The sequence below is a fragment of the Rhea pennata genome, chromosome 9 (assembly GCF_028389875.1).
Source record: "Rhea pennata isolate bPtePen1 chromosome 9, bPtePen1.pri, whole genome shotgun sequence".
Lineage (NCBI taxonomy): Eukaryota > Metazoa > Chordata > Aves > Rheiformes > Rheidae > Rhea > Rhea pennata.
The window spans coordinates 12,037,550-12,061,601 of NC_084671.1; the positions used below are offsets into that span (position 1 = coordinate 12,037,550).

Consider the following 24,052-nt stretch of genomic DNA (forward strand, 5'->3'; position numbering starts at 1 on the left):
CATTCTTTATTACTTTGGAAGTTTGAGTCACTTCCTAAAATTCAAATTAAATTGTAAGGGATGAGCATAATGAACAGCTTATTCTCCCTCTTCCCTCTCTTTTAGTATCTAAATTATCATTATACTGCATTACTACCCTCAATTTGATTTTAAGTTCTTTGCTTCCCCCTAAATTTTTTTATGTCTGTGTATTGCTTCTGAGCTTCTTATTATGTGATCTTAATTCCAGTCCAAAAACAACAGCAAAAAAGCGCAAAAGCACTATTACTTCAAGGCCTGCTTAAGTTACCTACTCAGTTCTGAAAACAACTGAGAATACTAATCTTGGTTTGAAAAGCCTTCTGTGGATTCTCAGCATCTGGAAGACAGCAGCTTCCAGAGGGCAGCTGAGGCTCTGGCATTACTATAGGTTTCATTCTGCAGCAAGAGTTTTGTGATTGAGGCAAATGATTGATGACGAATTTAATTCTCCCACTGATACTTAACAGAAATATATTAACTTTCAGAATAAAAATGCAGCAAACTATCTGTTTATCAAATATTTTTTTCCAAAGTCAAGTTACACCTGCCAGAAACTTGGTTCTGATGATTGTTCAGGGAGCAGTTAAGAACGATACCTGTGTATTTCATCTCAAGTACAACCGGACCAGAACACAAGGAGTAACACTGCTGCAGCCAATCAACGGGAATGAGCTGCCAGATGCAATTTGCATTTCATCAGAGGGCTACAGTCAATCTGAAAAACCACATCTCTGTATAAAAGCACCATACTGGCAAAAACCACACAGGACTATAGTAACTGGAGGGGGGGGGCGGAGAAAGGGGGTGAAGGAGGGAGGGGAAAGTATTTTTCCACTTTGATTAAGAGTACAGTAACACTAGTAACCAAACACAAATGAATCAACACCTCCTACCTTGCTTTAACTACTACAATAATCAACTGCTAAAAGGTTTTCAGAAGAGTTCACATGTGTTTTTCTATAATCTGCGCTTTAGATTTTCAAGCCTTTGAAGCAATTATATTGCTAAGCAATATTTTCAAAATAGCACAAAAAGGTTCAAGAATTCAAGTATAAGAAATTTATGGATTTTATTACTAGATTTTTTACACAATTGGGTCAAAATCCAAAAATTACTCACAAGATTTTTTTTGAGTACATCGTTCTGTGACTATCTTTCCATTGTTTATTTTTTAGCATAAAATTAGCATAATTTAGTCTTAGTTTATTGCTTAGAGAGATTTCCCAGAACATCATTGAGGAAAAAACATCAATGAGGAAAAACCTTTGTTATCATTGTTATCCTGCAGTACAATATACTTAAAAAAAAAAAAAAAAAAAAAATTTACGGGATGTCAAGCATTACAGTAGAATATTACTTAAAATTTTTTTTTGTATTTTGCTCTGACACATACAACAAAGCAGTACTGTGCTGTCACATCCAATACCAATACCACATCCATTTGTGCACATTTTTGGATATTCAGGCTTTAACTGCCTAAACAGAGTCTAGAACCATCTCAAAGTAGGTATTGTAAGTGAAAGAAATCGAGACAATCAAATAAACTTTTATGTAAGTTGGGATTTGGTGCAGTAAATACTGTGGTTATTATTCCCACTAATTTGAAACTACTAGGGCATTTATTTAGCTCAGAAAGAATCTGGGAATGAGTTTATGCAAAAGCAGCTCCAACAGATTGAGCATTAGAGTTAGTAGTGCTACAAACTCTGAACACTTGAAAGTTCCACTGAAACATGCTCTTTCCAATGATGTAACATTTGAAAATGTACTTCCTGGCTGCTATCCACTTATAGACATTTCCCCTGTCCCACCATGCCAACTTCAGTTTCTGCACAGAGCACCCAGGTAAACTTGATCCAGCATGGATCTAATCTCTATGCTCTGCTCTTCCTACTGACTCTAGTGGTTCATCTATGTTAACAAGAGCTTCCAGTCAAGGCCACTGATTTTGTTAAGGCTTAAGGCTATTCTAGAAGCTAGTTCTGTAGCAGTGTAGTTACATTAATAAGGCATGTGATTCACACCCAGCTCTTCACCATAGATGCAGTTCCAGTGAAATGCAGTAACTTTTATTACTACAAGAGTGCGAATAATCTATACCAGTATAACATGATCCATACTAGAGAGGTATCTATACAAAAAGCAGTAAGATTTGGGTATTAATTATTACATCTCCAGTTTCATATTCTGGAAAATCCCAATGGTTTTGCTGAAGCTGCATGCATACATGTCCCCCATCTGATGTACTTTGAGTCCTTGCAGGACAGCATGCTAGAAGGCATTTGCAGTCTATAGGGTTCTTTAAAGTGTTTATAACACTGAGTACACACTTTGCATTGTATCATATTATTTGTGGCTACTAACACATAATAGAAACTAAGTTTCACAAGAAGGAAATCGACATGGGGAAAGAAGTGGATTAAATCTGCAGCTGAACCCTCAACCTGTACTTGGGGATCAGGAACACCTCCATGATTTCTTTCCACTGTTCAGCCTTATTCAGAAAAAAAAAAAAAAAAGGTCATAGAGCAGGTTATACCAAAAAAAGGCATAAGATGAAGTTATTCACAAGAGACTTAAACCGGGAACTTAAACAGAACTTTTCCCTCACTCAATAATAGGATCTACTTCTTTTAACTTAGGAACAGTCTTAGCTTTTTCCAAGATTCATTGTGAAGAAAAATGCACAGTGTATGGTATGCACTGCCGCTTATTGGCATTTAATGCTTCTTGAACAACTACAATGCAAATATTCATCACAATAGATGGGAACCTTTGTGGAAACAAGAATTCCCACAAATTGTTTAAGAATACAGTAAATGAATAGGATTATAAACAAAAAGCCCCAATCCCCAACAAACGAGTATGTTGCATTTACCCACAGACTAGTCCACTATGCATTCATTGTGAAACTGTATTTGTAGAGAACCTTCTGAATAAAAAATATTTCATACTCAAAAAAGGACCATTTTCCATTTATAGATATGTTCAAGTCAAACTATGCAGATCTGTCCCTAGCAGGATTTTTTTTCCAGTATTAGTACACTTCTGACAGATTTTTGCTCAAATAGGACATTACATGACACAATGCGAAGTTAGACCATTTTAAAGAAGGTTCCATTTTGAAATATTTAACTAGCATAACATACATGGTAACTTTTTAGAAGTGATGTTCAGAATTTCTTTTTTTTAGCTAGTGTCTTCAACCAAAGCATCACAACTTAACTGACAGAAAAAGTTGTAAGAAGTAATCAAAGCTAAAAGTAAATTGACAGGTCAATACCTTCCACTACTATATATACTTTGGTTATACAATTACACAATCAAAACACATGCAAACAGAATTTGCTCTATATAATGCATTAAGAAAAGTAAGTTCTACATCCCATGAAAACTGTTATCTTACAAGACTTACCTCTCTGTTCAATACAATAATATGTTAACATAATCCATAAATGTTTGCGTGTGTTTTTACTTATGGGCAAACTGTTCACACTCAAAGTATGCATTTGTAATCTACTCCCTGTGAGCACACTTAGGGAGCAAAGCGGGAAAAAATAACCCTGTTGTTTACTGTACCTTGAAGCACTCCTTAAAAGTCATTACTATTTTTCTCCATACAAAATTAAGGGATAAAAATTTAAGAGGAAATGCATCTTTCCACAATACCTTTCAGATCTTGTGCACGGCTGTCAAAATGACAATAACAGTACCATAAGAAATAGTTTACACTTTCTTTAGCTTATGTACACTTGACAGCTCTTTTTGTAAAGTTGGTTTCGCCTGCCAATTAAACAAGATAGAAGACAGGGAAGGTGTATATATATGTGTATATATGCATATATTTATATACATACACACACGTATCAGCAAAAGAACACACACGACTAAAACCACAACAGCAAGCAGCAGGTACTCAGAAAGGACTAATAACTACTTTTTAAGCCACCTTTCAACTGGAGGAAAAACAAAGCGGAAGATTTCACCAGCCCGCCTCGCGGGGGGCAGAGGAAGGGGGAGCGCCCTGCCCCAGCTCCCCCCATCCTGCCTCTCAGGAGATGAGAGGAAGGGCGGAGAGCGAAGGGAGGAGGGGAAGGCGTGAAGGAGAAACAGCCCAAGAGGAGAAATATGCCAAGCATCGCCTGCGGGGCGGGGGGGGAGGGGGGGGCACGACCAGGCTCGCCTCCCGCAGCCGGGAGGAGTGTGCGTGTTGGGGGGGGGGGGGGTGAGCCCCCTACACACACACGAAGAGGAAGGGTGGAGGAGACACAACGCGAACGCTCCAGGCGTGCGCTCGGCAGGGATTTGCCCGCAGCGGAAATCTCTCCTCCTCACGCACCCAGCATCAGTCCTCTCACTCGGGGGGGGGGGGGGGGGGGGGGGGGGTCTGGCCGCCCTGCCCCCCTCCAGCGGCCGCTCGGAGGGGTGAGGGGGGAGCCTGCAGGGCAGCCCCCCCCCCCCGCCCCGTGTGAGGGAGCCGCCAGGCCCCGCCGCACCGGCTGCCCCCGCCCTGGGGCGCGGTGAGGGCCGGGCGCGGCGGGGGTGTGGCGGGCGTTTCCCCGGCCCCATCCGCGCCGCATCCAGCCCTCGCCCCGCTGCCCGTTCCCTCACCGGCCTGGGTGGTGTCGCTGAGGTCGTGGTTGGCGGCGCTGGCCCGCGGATAGTCGCGGAGCTTCCTGCCGCTCAAGCTGAGGGTGCCGCTCGCCGCCGCTTCTTCCAAAGCTCGATCCAAGGAGCGGCTCCACGAGCCCGGGCCCGACGGCCCCGGCGGAGGGGGACATGTCGCCGAGCTCCCCGCCGGCATCACAGCAGAGCCGCCCTCCGGCGCCGCCAGCACCGCGGCCGCCATTTCCCCGCCGCAGCCCTCCGCCGCTCCGGCTTCGCGCGGCACTGCGCAGGCGCGGCAAAGCCCAGGGACTGGCACGGAGGGCGCATGCGCACGCCCACACACTGACAGGGCGCGTAGAGCGCATGCGCCCCCCCCCCCCCCCCCCCCCCCCCCGCAGAGAGCAGCGAGCAGGAGGCACCTGCCAAAAAACTGGAACAGGCTCCGTTCGGGGCTGCTTTTCCCCCTGCTCCGAGCACCCGGGATGCAAAAACATGCCCACCTCCCCTTGGCAAACGCCCAAGCGCCCCTATCTCACCTAAGGTCCAGCATAAATTCTGGTTTACCCCACCTGAGTGGGATGCCACATGGCAATTTCCACCGACTTAGGCTTTCTAGCACCTGGATAGCGCCCAAGCGGCCAATCCTTAAAAAAGGTCACACTGTTTGAATATGTGCTTGTCTTACTTTCAGGAAGCACGGACTTGCTGCTTAGAAAAATAAACAAATGAAAGGAAAAAAATCTGGTTGCATGTCTGAACACCGTCTGAAGCCGGCAACCACGCAGATTTTAGCTGGTAATGAAAAAATAAGGACTTCAGAGAGTCATGTGCCAGGACAGGAGCTCACCATACTCAGTATCTTACAGGCAGTATTTTCCCCACGTACAGTTAACAGCAGCAGTACCACTGCTTACATACAAATAGCTCCTGCCAGCATCTCTTTGCCAGGCTCCTTACTTGACAACACAACCACAGTGGTTTATCAGGGTGTTCACACTGATCCTGTAATAAAATGCTTAGATTACAGTGACTTCCTATTAGCAAGAAATATCATAGCAATACGTGATCTGACAGATTAAGGTATTTGGTACTATAATCGACCAAACCACTAAGTCAAACAGTGCTACTAAGAACATCAGTTATTAATGTATTTTTCAGATACAAATGAGCTTATACAGGACCAGTGCGGTAAGTGCTCATTTTTCAGAATTCTAAGCTGGAAATGAACACAAGCTCCCTTTAAATTAGACTAACTTTTGATACAGTCTTCACACATTTAATAATGATTAAATCATTAACAACCCCTTGAAGGATATCAGAACATTTATATAACCAATATATTGCCCAAGTGGTTATAACAGGAACAAGAAAGTATGAAACCTGTAACGTTTTATTAAAAAAAAATTAACAGCTTCAGAATAGATCAAATGTAATAACTTCTCCAAAAAATACCAAAAGGTACAGTGTAAAGCATCTTCTCATTAAATACAAACTAGCATTTCTTGATGCACTGCATCAATGTTTTGCATCTATGTTGATGCAAAAGAATGTTTTTTGTTGCATCCTGGCACATGGAAAACGTATACACTGAAACAGGATGACTAACACCACATTATCTACTCAAGTTCTAACAGTGGGATATTTTTTTCCCAAAAAAATCTATTAGTAATTAAGAAAAAAATCTTAACACCATTACTTTTAGTTTGTTTTTGCTAAGGTATATTTTTTCAACATTAAAAATAAGCTTTTAAGTACTATATAGTGTCAAGGATGCATTCTGACTTTAAAACTGCTATATGACAGAAAGCCCTTCTACTGTCAAATGCTCTTCAACACAAGTTCAGGAAAACAGCTAGTCAGCTTTGAATTTGAGATAAAAATGCAAGGAAATCATCTTTGTAAGAAGTAAAATGTAAATTCTTCAAGGAAAATAGGAGTAATTAGAATGACTTTACACACCATAAACATTTGTGGATACAGCCAGTCAACAATTCTTTTATCTGGCTGTACCTCGATCACATTGCTGGAGAACAGTGTTAGGTGGTTCATCACTTCCTAGATTGGAAGCAATTTTGTCACCAAGTTAATTCTGAACATGTGCCTCATTTGTAGGAATGGTATAAATTTACAATAAGGAGCCCCAATTGTTACCATCCTTCAGATTCTGATGCATTAAACCAGGCATTAAGTAAGTGCACCTATTTAATGCCTTACACATGCTGGCAGACTAAGAGCTTCATTCCTGCAACTCTTCCCCAGCTTAACCAACTTCAAGATGTCTGACCACTGCTGATCAGCTTCACATCTTACCTCTCTTTGGTATATACAAACAAGTGCCATTAAATTGCTTGCCTCTGGTCATTTCTGAAGGACAGAGAAAACTCTCTGGGGCAAGATAAGAATCCTGTGTCTGGGAAGGTAAGGAACTCTACCATACCACTTTCTTCTGAACTGTTGTATTTATTCCTACAAAATTATTCAAAAAATGTGAAGTTATTGCATTAAGTTTACGGAAAAAAAATACAAAAAAAAATAGAAAATAGAAGTTTAAGGAAAAAAAGGAGACAGACATACTCCATTGCAGAGGATGCTGATGAACTTCAGCTATTTGTAATATAAACTATGCCCATACTGCCTGTGAAGTATTCCTCCAGTGTGATCTGGACCATATGTAAGGAAAAGAGTAGAATAGTCTCCATCCCAATTACATATTTTGGGTCTCAGCTAACAGCTTTATTTGAGAAACTGAGGATGCAAAATATTTAGTCTCCAAGGAAGGGGGGGGGGGAAAGAACATCAAAAGCATAAAGAATTACAACTAATGTTCCCATGAAAAAATGCGCTACATCACTACCAGAAGTATTCAGACTGAGGCTCTGTGCCAAACTGCAGTCCAGAGGGAAGTTTATAGACAGTCCCTAACACCCTAAAAATGGGATTGTAATGAAAACACTAACGGTCTTTACTAGGGGAATCAAAGCACAGATATTGAGCACTCCTAAACAAAAACAAACAAAAAACCCCAAACTTTTATCCTCATGTTTGTATTTTGGTTGCAAGACGAACCAAAAATCAGTGTTTGTCATCAGCTGAGCAACAAAATCTTTTTCAGCTAGATCATGGTGCCACTCCAGCAGATTGGTTTCCCCATTATTTTTCACCCCAGGGCATCATGTCTTTTACTGTTCAAAGTAAAAGTAATAAAGATAGTTAGGTCTGCCACTATCTTAGCAAGAAGCTTGGAGAATTTCAGTGACGTATGCTGTATTCTTCTGCCCACTTTTATCTCAGTTTCTTAGATAGGTGGGTTCAGTACTCAAGTCCATTCGACAGGTTAGCCCACGGTTACAAAACGGCTTCCTTTGTTCTGGGACAGCGCTGTTCTTTGTTCCTTCAGGATCCCAAAACGCTCATTCAAAGTCATCCCCGTCTGGAAAATAAATTTATTTTCACTATACACTTGAAAGATGTTACGTTAATTTAAACAAAGTAATAGAGACAAGAATAACTCTTTCCTCATTCTGCATCATCACCTGACTTCTTAAGTGCATGTCTAACTAAGATTAAAAAAATCCAAATGCCCTGATTTAATTTGGTTTCATCATTTCCTGTATTATTTAGAAATCAGAATGGAGTATATATCAACAGCTAACACTTATTGGAATTCATTAAGAATGTATGGTACAAACTCAAGACAGAATGAATTCAGAGAATTGTAAGAAAATTAAATTGAGGACAGAATGAAAAATGGAACTTTCACTAGACTCCTTTCCAAGCATGGATTCTACGCAGCTTCAACAAATGCAGATTTCTAACTACTTTAACACAGGTTATTTTCCAGTCCATCCAGCTGAGGCAGCAGACTGGCATCTAGTCCGACATTTCTATATATATATATATATAGAAATATATATTATATATTTATATAATACTTATATATTTTTTATATTATATAAATATATATAATATATATAAAAGTATATAATATATATAATATATATATTTATATAATGTGTGTGTGTGTGTGTGTATATATATATATATATATATATATATATACATTATATTTGTTTATGGAAGGAACAAGTAAGGACTGACTTTCTGACTCCCTGTTTTCTGCAGAAGGCAGTAGTAAGTTGATTACAAGAACAGCCTAGTCTTGTGGTTGAGTTCTCCAGTGCCTAACTCTGTGACCTGGTCAGAATCCTTTCAGTGAGAGCATTAAGATTCTTTCTCCTGCACCCACCTATCTGTCTTCATGAAACTCTTGGAAATTTTTTAGTCTCTGAAACATTTATACCATGCCAGTTGATTTTCCTTAGTTGCATAACAAAAGTTGGCCTGTTGCAGCTGAAGAGTAACAAAATTCAGATTCCAGTGTTCTATGCAAGTTACACGAGCAAAAGCAGCTCATCCCTGAACTGCACACACTTGCTGATTCAGGCAGCAGTAACATCAGAAGACTTTTACAGATACTCAGCATTTTAAATCCCACTCAAAGCACATGGGTATGCAGACTTAAACCAGGGGAGCAGGAACAGAAGGGCAGATATTTGCTTGAAGTTACATAACAAGTTAGCGGAAGAACTGGAAGTGGAAACACGAAGTAGTTACTAGTCCGCTCTTTCTGTCACTACTAGCAGGGAAGTGCTTGGCTCACCATCTTTATCTATCTTGGAACTACTCCACAGTTCAGGAAGGAATCTGCTTTTACCTGTTTTCCAACACTATTAATATCAAACTGCAAAGGAACCCCTTTGGGAATCTTCTTCTCTTCAGACTGATCCCTCTTCATCAGAAACGGGGGCACAGGAGTACGAGTTAATCGTAATTTCTGGGAACTATGAAAGAACATTAAAACAAACATAGTGAATACAAGTTTTTAAGCAACAAAGCCTTACTGCTGATAGAATAACAGTTTTGACTATTAATTAGCCTGTGTTGTAAATACAAAAAAACGTAGATACAGGTATCCTTACAGAGTAAGTACCGCTAATTAAAAAAAAGGCTAATCATGAAACACAACAGTACCTTCAACTTAAAAAACAAACACAGTAATGCTTTCTTTAAAGACAATTCCAAAAAATATCTTTATGAATCAGGAAGAAACTATTATCATCATTCAACAACTAGATGCTCATTCATTTTTATTCAAGTAGGGGAGGAAAACTGCCACAGCGTGGCCTGATTTGGAACAGGCAGAGAAGGTGAAAACCTACCAACCCAACACAATGCAACTTTATGCCACATCAAGCTCCTCATCAGGAAGTCCCTTGTGAAAATCAGTTGTGATGTTATTCAAACACAGTTCAGAAACACTCAAAAGGGGGCTAGTTTTAACAGCTTTCACAAGAAGAACTCACTTTGAAGTCATCTGAAATAGTATCTGCAAAGAAATTGCTAAATGGCTCAGGAAAAGTGATTTCAGTTATGTTAAGGACATTTTAGAACTACTTTTATTACGCACATTGGATTTATGATTGCTCCTGGGTTGTCAATAGATACAGTCAGAATCCCTCCACTTGTGGTAGAAGTTCGCCATCTAGTTGGAAAACAAAGAAATCATCCCAATCAAAATTTCAGCAACACTTTTGCATCTTTAAATGTATGTCCCAAATACTGGCTAATAAAGAACACGCAAGATTTCATAACATGGGCCACTGCAAAGACTGCATACAGACAAACAATCTGCATATGCTGAAGTATAAAAAGCTGGCTACTGACTTCAGTATCCTCTATATTATCTAAGCCTGCTCAGGTAAACCCCAGATCACATGCTGCCAAGATACACCAATACTGCCACACTGACTGAAATGTTTGTACTTTAAAAAAATATTCCCTTTTGCTTGCCACAGATGCAGCCAAATTGTCCTTCACAGCACATCAAAAGTGACAGACTATAGCTCTGTGGCATATGCTGTTTACTCAACCTGTTGTGTTACCAGCAACCAAGTTTGAAAGAGCTTAGCAAGAAGAGAATGATATGAGAAGTGTATTAAAGAAGTATTGTCTCACATTTTTTAACTGCTTCACAAGTTCTATACATATATTAGATAAAATGGAATTTACATGAGGCGCTTAGGAGAGTGCTGACATCTTAATTTTTCTCCTAGTCCATACAGTATTCATGAGTGGCAGTGACTGGTCTGTCTTGCTAGCACCTTTTCCTTCATTCTTGTGAGCATCTTATGCAAACAAATGCATCTTGGTTAACTTAAAAGATAGTTTAGGATAAACAACTGGGAAAAATAGGGAGAGGACCACTGTCATTCAGTTCAGATACGTAAAGGCAAAAAAAAAAAAAAAAAAAAAAAAAAAGCAATTATCATAGCTAAGAGCAGAAGCTAGATCCAAAACTAAAGCATGAGTACAAACAAGTAACTAAACTGAAGTTTGTCAAATGAAATACTTACTGACGGGTTCTCTTTACTGTCTGATTATCTAGATCGTCTGCTGGCTGCACTTGGGCCTGCACCTGAAAGCACATCAATACGGACACCAGATCTTGAAAACTGCTTCAACTCCCATTGTAGCTGCTAGAAATACAGCAGTTCAAAACCAGAAGTTTAGAGATGTTTGTACATTTTGCACAAACTAGGCTATACTTTCAGAGGGACTTCAAAGACAACTATTCTATTGCCTTCATAAGATATTGGAAGGAAATAACTTTAAGAATATGAAAGGATTTAGAAGTAATCATCAATGACAGTAACCTAAGCAATAAAGAGATGTAGGAGAGGGTCCATCTGCACTCAAAGGAAAGAAAACAGAAAATCAATGGTAAAAAAAAAATCACACATATATCCCTACAGACAGGCAACATTAGAGAAGAAATACTGGGAGATGGTCAAAACAGAAAACATTTAAAGATCTCAAAACACATGCTTTACCAAGATACACCAAAATATTACAAGGCCAGTAAGAAAAACATGGGTAGCTCCTAAACTGATCAATTTTAACATACATAATATTCAATATGCCATTAAGTTCTACATCTTCTCTAAAGGAATTTGGTTTTGTTATTCTCCCTCCTGATTCTGTCTGTATTCCCAATTCTGCAATACATATGGATGGAAGGTGGCAGCTACAAACAATCACAGTGATAGTAGATGCAGAATGAAGGCGCAAATGAAAATCAAGAGCACCCACGATTGTTCAAAACAAACTCTCCTATTTACTTCATCTTACTCAAAGGTACTAAAAAGCATTTACATGCAGATAAAGTGGACATAATCAGAATTCTCAAATATATTTCTGTTCCATCCTTCACGTGAAAACAAATTTAGAAAGCAATGTGCGGTTTTCAAACATTTATTTATAAGACCAAAAAAGTAATAGCTTGCAACTATTTTCAAACACTCGGACAAGTTCCATGCTCCTCAGAATAATTCAGTTAGGCTAGAATAGTAAGGAAGACTATATTGTTACAATAAAAGAAGAGAAGAAGTACAGCTCCCCAGAAAAACGTATATCTAATCTACACATCACTTGAAGTTTCTCCTCAGATCTGATATTCGGAGGCGTTTCATTAATGGTAGTTGTGTTATGTAGGTTAGCTTAGAATCTGTGGCACAACTTTGTTTAAGTAATTTTTATTACCTTCAGACCCCTTCTAAACAGAAAAGTTGCTTGACGAGTGTCTTTCTGTTGATTTAGTTTGTTTCCAATTCTGGTAAAAGTGGATTGTACATTATTCCTGTAATATTTATAAAATAGAGTTATTACAGGTTCCCATAAGTAACATTTTAAAAAGACCATACGAAAGTCAAAAAACTGCCCAATACATCTCTAAGGACATTGCAATGCTGCCTCTTTGACGCTAGACATTTCAGTTGCAACCTTCTCACCTATTAGGAATAGAACACCTTTAGTCATAACTACAATTCATGTAGTTAAGGAAAAATGTAGTTGAATGGAGAAATCACTTCTGTTACACAGAGATCTAGGATCCCTATATGTGTGTCATAGAACAGTAGTCATTAATTCTGTTTTTTCACTTTGCTCAATATCTTCCAGTACTTAGATTGCTAATTGGATTGAAAATTTGGATTTGGAGTTAAAAAAAATAACAATAAATCAAGATTCAGAACAGAATTTTCTGTCTAAACATGTTACAATTTGAGTATTAAAAAGCTGAGTGTTGTTCACTACGCCTCTGCAGAGCACCCTGCCTGGCATACCAGCCCAATCTCTTTTAGCTATGCTGTAGCCTCCAAGAGAAACAGCCTAATGGTGTAAACAGAATAAGATTAACATTCTTCCCCACAAAAAACAAAGCTGATAGTTAAGCTATTACAGTTCACTTGTCAAAACCACTTCCAGTGAGACTCTTAGCTGTTAAGCCCTAGGCCAGATTATGGGCAATGGACTAAATGAGAACTATGAACAAGTTTCATTTACAATTTCCACAATACAGTCACATAGTGAATATTTTCATCGAAGAAAGCAGTTCAATTGCAGTGTAACAGAAACAGGTTAATTCTAGTACAAATAAAACATGCAATGGCTTTTATGAAACTGAAGATGGCACCAGCTTCCATAAAGATATTTTGTTTAGAAATTAAATCATGGTTTTCACTTCAAAGCTATAGAAATCCATAAATTGGCCATTTTCATACAGACTGTTTATGCTTTAGATGAAGGCAGAGTACTAGTTTTTCACAAATAAATGTACTTCCCAAGTGCTCTACACAATGTTAAATACCTGGCTTTGTATCTGAGACCATGTTTCTCACATGCTCAGCCTTCAAATTTGTCAAGACTATGAGTGTATGAAGTTTTACCCTATTACTACTACTACCAGTACCTGCCATCTTTTCATGAAGTCAGTCCTGTCAGAAACAAAAATGCAATACAGAGAGTTATTAAGAAGAGTTTAGAAAGGAGACTTGGATATTTTACCTTCTGTTTAGTGGGACAGGCCTCCTGAGGGCTGGTGCTTGTTTTCTCTGCATTTCAGATTGTCTCTGCAGGGTTGTTTTCTTTTTCAAAACTGGGTAATTCCTCTGTGCATTCTTAAGCAAAAAAAAAAAGATATACTGAATACATGTATAATGTGTACACACACACAAAATAGAATCGGGAACCATATAGCTATAACCTGAAAGTACATTTATTTTTCATTTGGTCCCTTTCTATTTTAAGGGGAAAAAAAAGTAGAAATAATTAATTAATTAAGTAATAAATACACTAAATTAGAGCCACTTCAATTCAGTATTTCCCTCTTGTATAAAATGATTGTGTGTGCTTAAACCTTTTTGCTTAAAATCATATGAGAAATTCAAAAGATTTTTTTGTTGTGTTTTCCTAAAGATATTACAAGCAGCTCTAAGAGGCTTAAACATCTTTTCTGGTTCAAGCTTTTCCAGTTTTCATGGTATTGGAAATTTTTCTTCAGTTTTGATTTTTACACTGCATATAGAATATGTTTGGTTTTGCCTACCTATCACAATCCAGTATAGTTTAAAAGCGATCTACACTTTCACAAATTATATATTCCCCTCATTATCAGGCCAAAAAGCAGAGTTTAGTGGCTACTTTTTCACTATTGTATCTCCCTACATATAATTAGCAATATACACGCTCCATATACCTTTAAAATTACTCTTCTTCACCAACAAACCCCAAAGCAATCCAAACTACAATATTTGAGTAGATGGAGCAGGTAACAATACACTTGAGAGTGGCAGAGGGAGCCTGTTTAGAGAATCAAGTACTTTGCAAAGCTTCAATTTTTTTATAAGATGTACATCCTTAGCACCTGCATGTCTGCTGCATCATTGGTTTGTCATAAAGCAATGTAAAAGGGAGGGAAAAAAAAAAAAAGAATTATATTCTGTGACTCTGTGAGCTTTACTTGTAGAAATTACCTCCAGGTACCCCTTGCACAGAACATATTGCTGCACTACGATTTTCATGATTTGCAATCCAATTCAGTGTTCAAAAACTTTCAAGTAGTTTTAAGCGTATTCAGGACTAGTCATCAGACATCCTCCAAAAAACAAACAAGAACTCAAGCAACACTTGTCATCACTGATTTAACAAAAGGTTATATTAGATGCTTATGCATAATTTCAGAACCAGCATATTATAATATTTTAAGCAGCGCTATTCTAAAGCATGTGTTCCATATTTTTAATCTGTCCATACTTTTAGCAAAGTCAGGGTTACATCTAATGTAGACAATTATATGAGCCATTAGAATTGCACTAATTACCTTCTCACTAAGTGGCTGTCTGTTCAGAGGACTAATTCCTTTGCGTGAACCCATTGCTTTCTTGGCTGCCAAGCCAGTTATAACTCCATAAGAACGCTTCTTCCCTGCTACCTTCTTTCTGCGTCCCAAACGATTTTTACCGTAACCTACAAAAAGGATAAAGAGCTCAACAACTCTTACTGAAGGAAAAAAGTTATTGCTTTAAGATTTGTCTGCTTTGCAGACACTTCAAGTTACTTGGCTGCACAGTTTATGTCTTAAAGAAGTAATTACTACATTTGCAAACAATTTGGTCATTTAGTTTACACAGGTCTGGCCCTAAACCTAGCACAATAATCAGTTTCCCACACAGATCAGTTTTGCTACACTTTATTACATTAATTCCCGCTGAAAATCTGTTATTATTTGGCATTTGTGCAGGGACAATTTAGATTGCATTCTGTCATAGAAAACGTGACATAGGCCTCAAATAGCCCCTAGTCAAATACCTAACAGTAATAAAATTAAATGATCCAGCTCCTCAGTCATCCAGCAAACTTTAAATAACCAGCTTAATTAAAGAACACCTGACTTCCAAGCCTACTTATTTAGATCAGTGGTTCTCAAGACTTGGCTTAAGAAAAAACAACATAGCAAGTGGCCCCCAAAACCATGTGATGTAAGTTGTATACCTCTTAATAATTACATTGTTTTCAATTAGAAGTTTGCATGGTGGTCTAGAAGAAACTAAGAACTGTCAGTATTCTTTGAGTGTAAAATATTTGTGAACCCATGGTCCATAGTATAACATCTCAAATTTCTAGTTACAAGAGTTTGGTTAACTCTGTCTGCAGCCATTTAGCTTCAGGCTATGAAAGGAGACCATGCTTCAGTTTTTTTCCCAAAATATCACACCCTCTAGAACCTCAGATTTTGAGAATATAGAAGACAGCTCTATAGCAAAAAAACACACACATCCAGCTTTGATATATCTGATTTACAACACTGAGGATAAATCTGTCCTTCTTCATGAGACAGGAGCCATGGCATTCGATAATTCACTGACGAGAACCTAGCCTGAGTAAATTTGCAGTTGAGGCAGCGCTATGTGGACTGTCAGCAAATGCTCTTCTCTCAGAGTCAAAAAGCTGAGAAATAGAGTTATTTAGGCTGCAGGGGAACTCAGAAGCTCTCTGGACCAACCTCTGCTCTCAGTGACAATTTCAAAGTTAGCTCAGACTGCCCAGGGCGCTTCCTGGCTGCATTATGCGCATCAGCAAGGTCAACTTTTAAATGAACAATGTTCTCCTCCCCGTTTCTCCCCTAAAAGTCCCAGCTCAAGTTCCTCTGTCTTTCTAAAGTGTTTGGCAGCCATTTCTAAAACCTCAGAGAATTGAATCCTGCTAACCATTTGTGGTTTCTCCAGCTGACTGCAAACAACAGAGGAGTTGCCACCTGTCAGAGTAACTTCAGTGGCAACCGAGCAACAATAAATCTATTGGTCATAAACAAGTAATAACCAAAATGCTCAGAATAATTATTTGATATCTTTTGCTCAAGGTGAAATAAAAAAGTTTGCTTTCAATGGGAGGAAATATGCAGAGCTGCATAGGAAGGAGTAGTTAAAGCTATTCACAATGTTTCAATATGTCACAAATTTGGTTGTTCTACAGAAATAATTTGCCTTTTCCTAGAAAAAAAGGCAGTCAGTGAGGGAGAATTTCACAAAATGAAAGTAACAGTCAACACAATTGTATTTAGAATTTTACACTTTCAGCTCAAATTCCTTCTAATAGTCTAATATTAATATCTTAGACTATATATACTCCATTATTTGCTTCTTTTGGGCACCCTATAAAGAACTGCATTGCCAATCACAATTATAAAAGACATTTACATATTTGATTATCTACCACTTAAAATTACTTATTCTTTCATCTCCACAAATATACTTACATTTAAGCTGAGGAACCTCAAACATTTTCCTTGACTGTCACCAATTTACAAAAGATATGCATATTAAGCAACTCTTCCATGACTGCCTGTATAAAAAGGAAGACTTTTTTGGAGCCTGAGCTATAGGACATTCCATTGCTCCCAAAAGTCATTTTCATATAGGATGCTGAGCAAGGACTGGTGCTAGAACAAATATTAAGCAATAATAAAGACAAAATGGGGACTCCTGTGAATACAGCTGCATTTTAGGAAGATGTGCATTTTGATACTATGGAAAAAAATGTATATATTAGTTTAAACACCTCATTAATTTGGACTGAAGTGATAAACTTTTTGATTAGACAGTATTATTTTCATATTTTTTTCTTAAATTGTCCAGTGCTGAAAAAGTTCTTTTTAAAATTAAACATACAGCAAAAGCAGTCTTTACTTCAGCAAGTGCTAGTTGTACTGGACTAACACCTGAGAATCATTTTAGGATGTAAAACTTGTTTATTGAAAAAGCTGAGAGCTACTCTGGGAATCTACAATAAGTTGTTACTGTGTACTCTTCCCCTCATGCCCCCCCTCCTTCAGTATTTTTTCCCCAGTTTTCTACTTCACTGCATAAACACGGGTTAAGAAACCCAACATGGTACCTGAACGTGAGGGGGAATTTCTTCACTGTGAGAGTGACAGAGCACTGGAACAGGTTGCCCAGAGAGTTTGTAGAGTCTCCTTTTCCAGAGATCTTCAAGGCCTGCCTGGATGCAACCCCACCTAACATGCTGTAGGTGACCCTGCTTGAGCTGGGGTGTTGGACTAGATGATCTCCAGAGGTCCCTTCCAACCTTACTGATTCTATGATTCTCTGTGGCCCAAAGGCTTAACCAGAAAAGCCAAGTCAGACACTCTGGACTATCCCTTCGTATATCCCAGAGACAGCACTGCAGTATGCAGCAATAGCTATTAGAAAAATTTTACCCAGCAAATACAAATACGCTGGCTCTTTTGCACAAAGCCTCCATCAGCATTATCCATCTCTGAGGAAGGACAAAGTATCAACATAATTTCTCAAATTAAAATGAAAAATTGGAGTGAAAACCAAGCCTTCCTTGAAGGAGAAGAGTCCAAAAATCCAAGCTCCCTGTTGGTCAAAAGGAATCAATGAGGTTCTTACACCGAATCAGATACAAAGCCAAACATAAATGTATCACAAAGAACAGAATTACTGTCAAAACTGTATCTGGCATTATTTGAAAGATACCTGAACTGACCACGTCAGTTCATACATTTTCAGTAGGTTACATTTCAACTCACAAAATTACTGTATAGCCCACATTATGCTTGACACACATACCTTTCTGCTGCTGGATTCCCCACTTGGAGCCTGGTGTCCTGAACTGCCGAGTTCGGTTCTGCTGAAGTCCCCTTTTGATTTTGGGGGAATACTGCTTTCGCTCTTCTTTTTTATTCAGTTTGATTATATCATCTGTAAGTTAGAGAGAAAAAAAAAAAAGGATTCAATACTCTGCGGATATATTCCAGTTCTAAAAAAGAAGAATCTAGCAGCTTGGAGTCAGGTGAAAAAGACCAGTTAATCTTGCAAAGCCAGCATATACAAGTTAAGGTTCCAGAAATATCTCTGTAAGACATCCAGACCCCATGAGTCTTACAGTACTTATTTTAATAGTATAGTACCTCAGCAGAAAGACAAGTGGTTATATTCATTCAGAATACTCAAGATGCCTGAAAACTTGTCGTTTAGTAAAGCATTGTATTTTAAATCTAATGATTGTCTGTTAGTTTTTGTATACTACCTTTAAAGAAAAGGTAGCCGCATCTCACTCCCACTTTCCAAATTCCAGACAAAATGTCAGTTCAAGTCTCAGTTCTTTCATCCAAAGGTACTAAAGAAAGTCATGCAGGGAGAACTTGGGCAATCAGTTATCTTCATAAGTTCACTGAGGTCCAGATCATTAGAAAGAAAAGCAAGCAAGACCTCTCTCCCTCAGGGATCTGCAAACCAAACCAATCATCTTACCTATTATCCTGGAAAACAATGTGGAACAAGTTATCAATCAGTTTAAGAATATGTATAAAGCAATAAACTGATGAAAAGTAAACAGCAAGTTTGTCACAAACAAATGATGTCATACCAGTTTTATTTCCCTCACTAATCTGGTAAGTGGCTCAGGAGATAAGACTAAAGCAATGTTGTAGTACACTTTTATGTGAATGTTAGCTAGTTTATAAAAACAGCATGAAAGAAAATGTCAAAATATACCTCATTGCATCTAGATCATGGAAGCACAGCTGATAAGAGTATCATGTTGCAACAGAGAGCTACCACAGAGACGTGGATGTCACTTTTTGACTCAGGGAAAGACTCAAAGAGAACTATTATACTTAACAGAGTTCAAATGGACTTGGATAGGGTAGAACAAAGAGAACGGTAAGAAAAAAAAACACAAAATATTATCAGCTGTTTTGCATCCCACTGAAGAAATACTAAGAGGAAATCAACTTACTTTACTGCAAAAATGATTGAGTATTAGGAAAAAAGTCTTTAAGGTAAGGAATACAGACACAGGTCACTGGGTTTGACAGCTATAGAATCTTCTTTGCCATCCCTAGTGCAGGGATTCCCAAGCTATCCTTTTTATACAACAAAGGAAACCCGAGACACTTCAAAATAGTCTGCAGTTCAAGAACAGCAGAAGCTATCACTGATCATCGTGGTACCTAGCCACCAGCATTGCTTGAACTTAACACCTCTAATAAAGTGGCACTGAGCAAAAAATAAAGCCTCTCAACCTGTTAGGATGGAATATGTAATTCTGCTTAATGGACACCTGAAATACAAACTGCTACGTTCCAAGAACATGGATCCTGGTTTCATAGATCATCTGTTCCTGATTAAGTCCAGTCCTTGCAAAACGGTAACTTGTTGCTGTATAGAAAGTTGCAAATTTTTATATAAAGGAACTTAAGATTCAGTCATTCTCTCATTTTGGTAAATGAAAGGTAACTGGGACATTCTATGTCTGTTAGATGAGGCAGCCTGAAGCATTCTCCTATCTTGCCTGAGATCAGAGATTATTGTACTGTTCTGACTGTAGTTTTAATCTAGAAATATTATCAAGTTGGAAGTTTAGCCTCAGATGAGTTGCACCCTACACATTAGCAACAAAAATAGCTTTCATCTTTGTTAATACATGGCCAAATACTCAATATTATGATCCAGATCTTAGGACTCCCCAGATCATTATGTCAGCTTTACTGATATCATGACAGATGTGGGATTGCATCTAATCTTTGCTTATTCCAAATTGCACAGCAGAGAGCATGGCGTTGACTTGGGAACAGCAGGCATGTATAAGATTGTTTTCATGCAAGTTACTCTTCAACTAAACAAGTTATGGGACATCCACACCCACAACAGCTTCTTAAATAAAGCGTCATCCATGACGCTGCAAAAGTTATTTGCAATTTAGTATTAGTCAATGTCCAGAAACCTGCTTGCAACTTACTCAAAGGAATATGGCCAAAAAAACATTAGAATGTATGAAGATAGAACTAGCTACTCAGAATCAATGATTCTTAGTCTTAGAAACACTAGAAACATACTGATTCAGCATGCTACACTATAAATACAGATTTATATAAAAATACTACTACTCCATATTCAGAGAAACTCCGTATATCGTCTCCCAAGCTATGTCTACTGCCAAAACAAAAAACTGACAGATCATCAACAAATGAAAAATCCATTTAAGCAGAGCCACAAAGGTCGAATCTGTATCAACTCTCTAATTCAAATCGTGAACCCACTTTTTGAAGCAAGCCTCCTGATAATATCCATCCACCATGCTTTGGTAGCTTCATGGAGCAGCCTCGGGGCATACAAACCCGATTCTTGCTGGATAAAACCAGACTGGAAGACACACTCCTGCAATGTGCTCCCAAACACACATTATAGGGCTCAGGACAGAGGACCAGAGCAGAGACAGTCTGACATATCCCCGGAAATGTATACGGTACGGGTGTCAGGCTCTCAGATACCACTCAGAGGCAGCTCTACAGCTCTTTTATGAGGCTATGCAACTTCCTAATACAACCAACTGGAGCGTGGGAGAAGACTTTATTCCATTTTCACGTCTTTGCAAGAAAAAAAAAAGTGTGAACACACTGACTCTCCATTAGAAAAACATTCTGCAAGGCAAAGCTGGGGGTCATCTGTGCCAGATTTCCGCAGGCAACTACCAGGTATAAAGAACATCGCGTTTAATTTGACCGAGGAACTATTTTGGCGGTGTCACAAAAGGGCCCTGCCGTCACCCACCCCAAAAGCTGATGGGAGGCGAGGAAAGGGCGCCGGAGCTGCGCTCTGCTCACCCCTGCCTCTGCGCCGGGCAGGCCCGGGAGGCTCCACAGGGCCGGGGCCACCGCCGCGCCCCGCCCGAGGCCTGCTCCGGGCACCACCGGCGGAACGAACGGACCCACTCGCTGAACCGAACCGAACCGAACCGAGCCCGGTCCGGCAGCCCCGGCACCGGGCGCCCAGGGCCCGGCCCGCCTCCCACAGGCCCCGTCGGGGATCGCGCCCTGCTCGCACTCCGCTGCCCCCCGCTGCGCTCCGGAGATGGTAGGGCCCTGCCCCCTCCCCCGTTTCAGCTGGCGCAATCCGCCTCCCCTATATCCCCCCCCCCGTTGGTTCCGCCCGCGCTGCAGCCCGGCAAACGCCGGTTGGTTCGCTTCGGACCGCGCCCCCCCACCCCCAAGTGCCGGTACTTGGTTCAGGCCGCGCCCCTCCACTCCCTCCCCCAGGACGCCAGGCCCGAGGCCCTTTCCTACCGAGAGACATGTCGATCTTCTCTAGGCTGTCACTGCTGCCGTTCCGGGCCCCCGCCGCAGTCGAGGAGCCCGGAAGCGGCTTTGCAGCCCCGAAACCACTCATGGCTTCCCGCAGGACCACCGCCACCTACCCTCACCGCCTCAACCAACAGCGAGCGAACCGTGCGCATGCGCGGTGTGCGGCGGCGCATGCGCCGTCAACCCTCCTCCGCCTCCGCCACGGGCAGCGCTAGGACACGCCCGTCTCCCGCACATGCGTAGTAACCCTCCATCAGCCTGGTGAAGCGGGCGCATGCGCAGTAATCCCCATCAGCCCGGGAAACGGGCGCATGCGCAGTAACCCCCATCAGCCCTGGAAGCGGACGCCGTGCGGGAGGCGGCCGCCCCCTGTCGGCCGGGAGGAGAAGGTACAGCGGGGGCGGGTGCGCCTGCGGCCTGCGGGCCCCGCTCCGCACCTCCCCCGCTCGGCCTCGCCGGGCGCGCCGCCGTGCTGCGGGGCCCCGCGGGGCCTGGAGCCGCCGAGGCCGTGCCCGCTGCGCCGGGCCGGGCCGGGCCGGGTGGCGCGGGCCCTGTGCTGGCGGGCGGCGGGCCTGGGCCTAGGGCGCGCGTGCTCGCCGAGCAGGGGAGAGCGTGTTCGGCTGAGGAGCTGGACGCGAGACGCCTTTGCCTGCAGTCCCAATGCAAGACAAACAGCCCCTTCTGTAAACAGCAGTACTAATGCAGTCAAGTTTCTTAGGGTTTTACATCTTCAGACACCAGGATTCAAACATAGGTTCCGGTCCCAAAATACTATGCAGTAGGCTCAAAACTAGCATTTAAAAATGAAACAGTAAGACTGTTCATTGACTTTTTATCCTCTTTGGGTTCTTTTCAGAGTTGTTACGGTCTCCAGATTTTTGCAGAATCACATGATTCAGAAATTCAGAACAAAATGAGAACAACTTGTTTTTTGAACAAGAAAATTAGTGAAGCCTGCTTTTTCCTGTATATTTGCATTCTTTGGGGCTGTGTGCATTGATAGGTCAGCAGTACACAAATACCAAGAAGTGAGCTGCGAGTTGTATCGGGGCTGGGATCTCTACTTCATTCAGTGGCACTTTTTTCGCCATCCAGCCACTGTCTTCATTAAACTTGAGCGATTGTAATTATCTTTGACATCTCTACATTATGCTCAAATTTGGCTGAAATTAGTGAGTTCCTTCCTAAGGGAAGGAACAGATGGGCAGGCAGTATGATCACGTAAACCAGATTTCCTTCATAAATCAGGCAATAAATACTGAAAGGAAAATCCTCATCCACTTCCCTATTCACAATGGTCATCTTGTATTACTGTCCACACCTCCCATTGGTTTCTTCAGGAGTTGTGTTGAGGCTGCCATTAAAAGGTTGACTTCCCTTGCCCCCAGCATTCAGTAGGGTTTCCACCATGACCAAAGGGATAACTTGTTTAGAGTTTGTCTGACTGCATCCAGAGAGGGAGATGTGCCCTGCTGCAGACACCCTTGGGCAAGAATAAATATTTCTATTCATATAGCCTTACGGATAACCTTCTCCTTACATTATGGGCATTCTCACATTTCATTAAATTGTTTACATACCCCATATGCTCATTCACTAAAATAATCATTCCCTAGCAAGTATCTCTGTGACAAATGCAACATCCTAAGTACCCAATACATTGCTAAATCTCATGTATGCACTCTCTGGCAGCGCTATCCCGTTTTGCATCTAAATACTACACAGTCCTTTGCCTCTTAACTGCAGAATTTGAGATCTTTCTGGAAGTGTAATCATGAAAAGCAAGAATCACAGGAAGATCTAAGGGTTTCTGGTCTCTGCTTTGTACTGTAGTACAGATCAGTAACAAGGCTTTGTACTAACCATTTACACTCTTTATGAATCTCTCCCCCTTTAAAATAAGGCAAATAAAATGATTCTGGATGTTTCTCTTGCTGCTTTCTACTGGATAGAAGAGAATGGCTCAATTAATGACATAGGACGTCTTCAACTTGTGATAAATTTTCTCTTCATTCAAGCAAGAGGAGCCAGTGATGAGTGCAGGAGGCTGTGAGTTCTAACCTCACTTTCTTCTCTGTATTTTCCATGTGTAGCATAATTTCAAAAATTCAGTCTTGCAGTCACTGATTTGAAATTCACACGTTTTCCTCCAGATATCGATATGGGACTTGAGGTTTTCAAAGGTTATAGTTCTAAAGGGAGGATGCTACTACAAAATAACCACTAAATACCAATATTAGAGGTGTCAAAATCAAATGTCACATTTTTTTGTAAAATTTTAAACCACATATCTGTGACGCTATGGGGTGCAGCTCCATCTGGTGACTGTGTTACACTGATAAATGAATACACAAATAAACAAATTCTCTGTTTAACTAACAACAAATATGCTAGTTGTAAAGGTGACAGATGCTGCAT

General features: G+C 40.4%; 2 protein-coding genes across 12 annotated transcripts in view; both read right to left on the bottom strand.

Annotated features, from left to right (window-relative positions):
- Nucleotides 1–4,895, bottom strand: part of LRCH3 (leucine rich repeats and calponin homology domain containing 3) — a 68,009-nt gene extending 63,114 nt beyond the window's left edge. For all 10 annotated transcript variants that reach the window (XM_062582675.1, XM_062582682.1, XM_062582683.1 and 7 more), the window contains exon 1: nucleotides 4,633–4,895. In XM_062582675.1, coding sequence (XP_062438659.1) covers nucleotides 4,633–4,870 — 238 coding nt within the window. In that variant the 5' untranslated portion in view covers nucleotides 4,871–4,895. The remainder of the gene's footprint in view (nucleotides 1–4,632) is intronic.
- Nucleotides 4,896–5,763: 868 nt separating this feature from the next.
- On the bottom strand, nucleotides 5,764–21,779 carry FYTTD1 (forty-two-three domain containing 1). 2 transcript variants are annotated; one of them, XM_062583034.1, is made up of 9 exons: nucleotides 21,617–21,778; nucleotides 18,120–18,251; nucleotides 14,846–14,991; nucleotides 13,531–13,643; nucleotides 12,229–12,325; nucleotides 11,043–11,104; nucleotides 10,097–10,171; nucleotides 9,344–9,470; nucleotides 5,764–8,059 (listed from the first exon to the last, which is right to left on the bottom strand). In XM_062583034.1, exons 1-9 carry the CDS (start codon nucleotides 21,717–21,719, stop codon nucleotides 7,964–7,966), a joined length of 951 nt encoding a protein of 316 aa, XP_062439018.1. In that variant the 5' UTR covers nucleotides 21,720–21,778; the 3' UTR covers nucleotides 5,764–7,963. The 2 variants fall into 2 exon arrangements, with proteins under 2 accessions (XP_062439018.1, XP_062439019.1); XM_062583035.1 differs by lacking the exon at nucleotides 5,764–8,059 and adding an exon at nucleotides 8,667–9,216 and having other exon boundaries at nucleotides 21,617–21,779.
- Nucleotides 21,780–24,052: the final 2,273 nt, after the last annotated feature.